We start from the raw sequence: 7,896 nt of genomic DNA, 5'->3' as shown, positions 1-7,896 counted from the left end.
GCTATGAACCTGCACTCCAAGGTCTCTTTGTTCAGAAACACTCCCTAGGACCATACCATTAAGTGTATAAATCCTGCTAAGATTTGCTTTCCCAAAATGCAGCACCTCACATTTATCGGAATTAAACTCCAGATCTTGTTGTAATCTGAGGTAGCCCTCTTCGCTGTCCACTACACCTCCAATTTTGGTGTCATCTGCAAACTTACTAACTGTACCTCTTATGCTCACATCCAAATCATTTATGTAAATGACCAAAAGCAGAGGGCCCAGCATCGATCCTTGTGGCACTCCACTGGTCGCAGGCCTCCAGTCTGAAAAACAAACCTCCACCACCACCCTCTGTCTTCTACCTTTGAGCCAGTTCTGTATCCAAATGGCTAGTTCTCCCTCATGTTCTTCTCCTTGGTGAATACTGATACAAAGTACTCATTAAGGATCTCTCCCACTTCCTGTAGCTCCACACATCTCTTACCTCCTTTGTCTTTGGGTGGACAGACTCTTCCCCTTGCTATCTTCTTTCTTCTAATATATGCATTAAAAGCCTTGGGAGTCTCCTTGCTAATGACATTTCATGGCCCCTTTTAGCCTTCCTAATTCCACATTTAAGTTCCTTCCCAATTTCTCTATTCTCCTCAAGGGCTGTCCTGGGGGTGTTTACACTGTTTCTGGTGATTTCAATGGCCAGCTGCCTCTGTGAACCATGAACAGACAAATCACCATCCAAACCCTTTACTGCCCAAGCAACAATCGAAAGTTCCCAGTTTGGGAGCTTGTCCACTATTTTCACCATGCCAGCAAGGCCGTCCAATGTGACAACAACCTAGTCCCAATTGTCCTGCCCAGTCTGAAACCTGAAAATGTCACTGGGTAATTCAGGGATGAGAAGTTTTGGCTCAGTCTGGTTGTGGGGTAGTGCTTCGCCCAGAGTGCTAGAACCCTTCAGTTCATGACCTGTGATATATTTGTATCTTGGATGGGTTTATGACTTGTGATATATATTACTGCCACATAAGTGCAAGGCCCTTGCTGTGCGTTCCCTGAAATGCATGTGTGATTTGTGATATATGCTCCCCACTCACTAATTCCACATTTAAGTTCCTTCTTAATTTTTCTCTACTCTATGGGATGTGATAGACATTCTCCCAAGACAGGTGCAGTAGAGGATGATGTGAAACTTGAAAGGGTTCAGAAAAGATCTACAAGGATGTTGCCAGGGTTGGAGGATTTGAGCTATAGGGAGAGGCTGAATAGGCTGGGGCTGTTTTCCCTGAAGCATCAGAGGCTGAGGGGTGACCTTATAGACATTTATAAAATCATGAGGGGCACAGATAGGATAAATAGGCAAGGTCTTTTCCCCAGGGTGGGAGAGTCCAGAACTAGAGAGCATAGATTCATAGTGAGAGGGGAAAGATATAAACGGGACCTAAGGGGCAACAGTTTCACACAGAGGGTGGTGCATGTGTGGAATGAGCTGCCAGAGGAAGTAGTGGAGGCTGGTGCAATTACAGCTTTGAAAAGGCATCTGGATGGGTATATGAATAGGAAGGGTTCAGAGGGATATGGGCAAAGTGCTGGCAAATGGGACTAGATTAGGTTACGATATCTGGTTGGCATGGACAAGTTGGACCAAAGGGTCTGTTTCCATGCTGTAATCTCTATGACTCGATGACACTATGTGATACATAAGCTTGTAATGCCATTGTGGTTTGTTTCATTAACAGGCGAATTGGATGGATGTTACATCGACCTTTGGGGGCCATGGCTCCATGTGGTGAGTATTTTCTTTACCTGAACTGAAGCTCTTGACTCCTGATTGTTGATTGTCCTGAACAATAAACAGGCTGCAATCCAAGGGAAGAATTGTTGGCTGCTCATTCTTGACCCAGATACAGGTTCCATATTTGACAGGAACTTGCCCATGTTACAGGCAGGATTATGAGAGACACAGAGAGAGACTGAACAAGTCACCTCTCTCCCCCATTCCCTTTCCCTTTTTTAATGTTGTTTAAGGCATGTTCCAAATCACCTATTAGTATGTGTTTAGCTTAGATCACCAGATCTAAGATCAAAAACGAGAAATATTATTTATTTATCAACACTGACCCAGCAGTGCATTAATCACACTCAAGAACAATACAATTAAAGATAATATTGCAGTTTTACAAATATTAAACAGATTCATGAGTAGTTCAAAAAAAACTCTGAGAGTTGAATAAAGGAGTGAGCTGCTCTCTCTCTGGGACTGAAGTTCAGCTGGATGGAGTTTCATTTGAATTAGCTGCAGATTCCCTTTAAAGTAAAGGCTGTTTGTCAGGTCATGCTGATAGGCCCTAATGACTGCTGTAAGCTGAGGTCCAACTTCTCACAGGTGCAATCAGAACTTTTGGGGAGGCTACAGGAGAGAAGGAAAGATGCCTCAAAACTTGAAAGTAAAAGATGACACAGCCTTTTATTGCTGTTCTTGCTGTAGATTGCCTGGTTTCTCCAGTAGTTTTTGGCTAAAAGGATTTTAAAACCTGAGGGCAGTTTCAATCTTAAGATGAATGACCACTGACACACAGGGAAAGACAAATGATGGGTTTTCATTTGAACTACAAGAGTGGAATTCTTCACAAACATGTTGCTGCTGTCATGCAAAACAGATATTCCAGTGACACGCCATTGAGTGAAGTAGTGTGTGTGTTTCAGTGCTGTGTGATGGCAGGTATGTAGGTTGTACACCTCAGTGACTGGCAGATCCTATCAAACACTATGTCCTTTGAGTGGTTCCCAACATACAGAACTGACCATACGCAACAGGCCTGTGCTTGGATAATGCAGAACGTCATGACCAATGTTCTGCTACTGGACACTTGCTAATCAATCCTGAATGTGCCTGGATTTACACGAACCACCAATTTAAGAAGATCATCTGGGCTCATATACTTACTAGAAATGACACATATTCACACACAAGGATGTGTCCTTTGTAAACAGAAAGGGAATTTACATTGAGCCTTTTACAACAAAGGAAGTGCTGAGGAAAACAGCTATTCCCTGGTGCATTCCATTGCCTTGTCTGAACAGAATTGATTTGCCTGTTTGTGTCTAGTAAGCTAACTGGGCTGGTAACATTGCAAAATGTGAGTGACCCTTCAGCTGTCAGCTTACAGTCCATCAGGGAATATTTTAAAAGAAATACAATCTTTAAAAATGTATCATCTATTCATGTCTTTCCCAGCATGACATCCTGTTTATTCCCCGCGCCCCTAACATCTATATCTGAATGTAACCTGTTCAGGTGAATGGGCAGGGAGTGTGGTAGAGATTTTGACACAATTAGTGTCCTATGATTATTTTTCTAATTCACTGTTGGGATGTGGCCAGCATTTATTTGCACTTGAGAAGGTGGTGGTGAGCTGCTTCTTGAACAGCTGCAGTCCACCTGCAGTGGGTTGACCTGCCACATTAAGGAGGGAATTCCAGGATTTTGACCCAGTGACAGTGAAGAACTGGCAATATGTTTCCAAGTCAGGATGGGGAGTGGCTTGGAGGGGAACTTGCAGATGTTTGTGTTCCCATTCATTTGCAGCTCTTGACTTTCTAAATGGAAGTAGTTGTGGGTTTGGAAAGTGCTGTCTGAGGCTCTTTGGTGAATTTCTGCAGTGCATCTTGTAGATAGTGCACACTGCTGGTACTGAGAGTTGGTGGTGGTGGGAGTGGATGCTTGTGGGTGTCATGCCAAAAAGCAGCTGCTTTGTCCTAGATGATGTCAAGCTTCTTGAGTGTTGCTGTAGCTGCACTCATCCAGGAAAATGGGGAGTATTCCATCACACTCCTGACATGTGCCTTGTTAATGATGGATAGACTTTGGGGAGTCAGGAGGTGAATTACTTATAGCAGGATTCCTAACCTATGACCTGCTCTTGTAGCCACTGTGTTTACTTGTGAGTCCATTTGGGGTTCTGATCAATGGTAATCTCCAGGATGTTGATAGTGGGAGAATTCATGATAGTAACACCATTGAATGTTAAGAGGTGGTGGTCAGATTATCTCTTATTGGAGATGGTCATAGCCTGGCATTTTTGTGGCATGAATGTTACTTGTCAGTTGTCAGCCCTTGCCAGATCTTCTTGCATTTGAACATGAACTGATGGTCGCGAATGGTGCTGAACACCGTGCAATCATCAGCGAATATCCCCACTTCTGAACTTTTGATGGAGCGACAGTCATTAATGAAGCACCTGAAGATGATGGGCCCATCCTGGAATTCCCTCCTTAATGTGGCAGGTCAACCCATTGCAGGTGGACTGCAGCTGTTCAAGAAGCAGCTCACCGCCACCTTCTCAAGTGCAAATAAATGCTGGCCACATCCCAACAGTGAATTAGAAAAAAAATCATAGGACGCTAATTGTGTCAAAATCTCTACCACACTCCCTGCCCATTCACCTGAACAGGTTACATTCAGAAATGGATGTTAGGGGCGCGGGGAATAAACAGGATGTCATGCTGGGAAAGACATGAATAGATGATACATTTTTAAAGACTGTATTTCTTTTAAAATATTCCCTGATAGACTGTAAGCTGACAGCTGAAGAGTCACCCACACCCACAATGTTACCAGCCCAGTTAGCTCACTGCCCTGAGGAACTCCTATAGAGATGTCCTGGAGCTGAGACGACTGACCTCCAACAACCACAACCATCTTCCTATGTGACAGGTATGACTCCAACTAGGAGAGAGTTTGCTGCCTGATACCCATTGATTCCAGTTTTGCTAGGGATCTTTGAATCACACTCGGTCGAATGCAGTCTTGATGTCAAGGGCTGTCACTCTCACCTCCTCACTGGAATTCAGCTCTTTTGTCCATGTTTGAACCAAGGCTGTAATGAGGTCAGGAGCTGAGTGGCCCTGGTGGAACTCAAACTGGGCCTAGCTGAGCAGGTTATTGCTGAGCAGGTGCTGCTTGTAGCACTGTTACTGACACCTTCCATCACTTACCTGATGATTGAGAGTAGACTGATGGGATAATTGGCTGGGTTGCAATTGTACAGATTTTTGTGCAAATTTTCTACATTGTCAGGTAGGTGCCATTGTTGTAACTGGAAGAGCCTGGCTAAGGCTGTGGCAAGTTCTGGAGCACAAGTCTTCAGTACTATTGCCAGAATGTTGTCAGTGCCTCTAGCCTTTGCAGTATTCAATATCTCCAACTTTTTCTTGATATCATGTGGTATGAATCTAATTGGCTGGAGACTGGTATCTGTGATACTGGGGAACATTGGAGGAGTTGTAATGGATCATCCACTCAGTACTTCTGGCTGAAGATTGCTGCGAATGCTTCAGCCTTCTCTTTTGCACTGGTGTGCTGGGCTCTTTCATCACTGAGGATGGGGATATTTGTGCAGCCTCCTCCTCCTGTGAGTTGCTTAATTGTCAACTGCAATTCACGACTGCAGAACTTCAATCTGGTGTGTTGGTTGTGGGCTCACTTAGTTCTGTTCAGCACTTGCTGCTTGTGCTGTTTGGCACAGAAGTACTCCTGTTTGTTAGCTTCACCAGATTGTCAGCTCATTTTTAGGTATGGCCAGTGCTGCTCCTGACATGCCCTCCTGCACTCGCCATTGAACCGGAGTTGATCCCCTGGCTTAATGGTAATGATTGGTGGGAGATATGCCAGGCCATGAGGTTACAGATTGTGCAGGACTATAATTCTGTTGCTATTGGCCCACGGCACCACATGGATGCCCAGTTGCTACATCTGTTCGAAGTCAGTCCCATTTAGCACAGTGGTAGTGCCACACAACACGGATGTTATTCTCAGTGTAAAGGCGGGACTTCATAACCACAAGAAATGTGCGGTGGTCACTCTTACCGATACTGTCATGGACAGATGCTGGCAGATTGGTGAGGATGAGGCCAAGTATGTTTTCCCCTCTTGTTGGTTCCCTCACCACCTGCTGTAGATCCAGTCTAGTAGCTATACCCTTTAAGACCTGATCAGCTCGATCAGTAATGCTGCTGCTGAGCCTCATTGAAATTCTGCACCCAGAAGGCATTTTGTGTCCTTGCAACCTTCAGTGCTTCCTCTGAGTTTAACATGGAGGAGTACTGATTCATCAGCTGAGAAAGGTCAGTACATGGTAATCAGCAGGAAGTTTCCTTGCCCATAAGACTTCATGGGGTCTGAATTCAATGTTGAGGACTCCCAGGGCAACTCCATTCCAACTGTATACCACTGTGCTATTACAGTGGGACCAGACATGTCCAGGGATAGTGATGGTGGTATCTGGGACATTGTCTCTAAGGTATGATTCTGACAGTATAATTATGTGAAGCTGTTGCTTGACTCATCTGTGAGACAGCTCTCAAGACGGCATTTGAGAGTCAACCACATTCATTGCTGTAGGTCTGGAGTCACATGTAGGCCAGACCAGGTAAAGATGGCAGATTTCCTTCCATGAAGGACATTAGTGAGCCAGATGGGGTTTTCAACAGTGGTTTCGTGGTCATCAGTAGCTTCTTATTTCCATTTTTCTTAATTGAATTCAAACTCCCCCATCTGCTGTGGTGGGATTTGTACCGGTCCTCAGACTATTAGCGAGTTTCAGGATTAATATTCTAGCAATAATACCACAAATCCATTGCCTCCCTGACATTAATTTTATATGGAATCCTATAATATTCTATAGTCTGCCTTCTTGATGATGTTATTTAGCCTTTGTGGTGGTATTTGTGGTATTGGCCAGGCTCTCTATCTAAAGAACTTGCTATAATACACCCTGCAGGAGGATTTGCAGCCATTCTCGCTTATGCAGGTACTTCTAACTGAAGGCAGTGGTTCTGCTGTTCCCTCTAATGCTTTTCCTCTGGTCCTTCTAGGCCTGCTCTCACAGCTGTTCTGTGGGTAAGTGCTCCATGAAATGGGAAACAAGAGTCCCTTCCACCTATAAGCACCTGATCACGACCCTATCACATGCAGTTTAATTCTACCATCACAGTATATGCCCACCTTCCCTTTGTCCTACTTTCCTGTATTTGATTGGCATTTTGGTTCCAGAGTCCAGGGACTGAGTGACCCACTGCTGTTGCTGTATATATGAAAGTATCCCCCTGTCCACTCTCCTACATTTTGCCTCCTCTCTCTAGTATACACCTTCTAACATCAAAACTCTCTCTGATAGGGGAAGCTGCTGTCATTCTCCCCTCAGTGGGTCTTGTTCCTCATGCAATAGGAGCACAGGGTTTTACTGTTGAGTCTGCCCTGTGGTGAGTTTTTGATGACTACTCTGTTAATTAATGTTTATTAATGCTGTCTTCCTGCAGGAGTGAGACTGCATATGTGCTACTGTACAGGAGAATGAAAACAGATGATACAAAACCCTCTTCTGGTGCACAGACTGTTGGCTTGTGAAGAAAACTGCTTGTTGGAGCAGGATCTAATCTTTCTCATTTCTGTAATGACAGCTGTCAATAACAATTTGCATTTATTTCAAAGAGCTACAGCACACTGCAGTATCCAAGAACTATCAGTAGCAAAAGAAAAATATCTATACAACGTTTTCAAGAAAAACGGAACCCAATAAACACAATCCACTGATTTCTCAGAAACAATCCCAAACAAGCAGACCCAACGCAACCAAAACCTCTGGGTAAAGACAAGGACTGCAGGTGCTGGAAACCAGAGTCTAGATTAGAGTGATGCTGGAAAACAACAGCAGGTCAGGCAGCATCCGGGAGCAGGAAAATCGATGTTTCGGGCAAAAGCCCTTCATCAGGAATACAGGCAGAGAGCCTGAAGGGTGGAGAGATAAATGAGAGGCGGGTGGGAGTGGGGGTGGGGAGAAAGCAGCATAGAGTACAATAGGTGAGTGGGGGAGGGGATGAAGGTGATAGGTCAGGGAGGAGGGTGGAGTGGAT

General features: G+C 44.6%; 1 protein-coding gene across 1 annotated transcript in view; it reads left to right on the top strand.

Annotated features, from left to right (window-relative positions):
* usp18 (ubiquitin specific peptidase 18) overlaps positions 1–7,466 on the top strand; it is a 68,379-nt gene extending 60,913 nt beyond the window's left edge. Inside the window, exons 12-13 of the mRNA XM_043716262.1 lie at positions 1,722–1,771; positions 7,303–7,466. Of these exons, the coding sequence (XP_043572197.1) occupies positions 1,722–1,771; positions 7,303–7,390 (138 nt within the window). The 3' untranslated portion in view covers positions 7,391–7,466. The remainder of the gene's footprint in view (positions 1–1,721; positions 1,772–7,302) is intronic.
* Positions 7,467–7,896: the final 430 nt, after the last annotated feature.

Source organism: Chiloscyllium plagiosum, chromosome 26 (genome assembly GCF_004010195.1).
Source record: "Chiloscyllium plagiosum isolate BGI_BamShark_2017 chromosome 26, ASM401019v2, whole genome shotgun sequence".
Taxonomy (NCBI): Eukaryota; Metazoa; Chordata; class Chondrichthyes; order Orectolobiformes; family Hemiscylliidae; genus Chiloscyllium; species Chiloscyllium plagiosum.
Note: the sequence above shows the minus strand (reverse complement) of the source record. Positions and strands in the feature narration are given on the sequence as shown.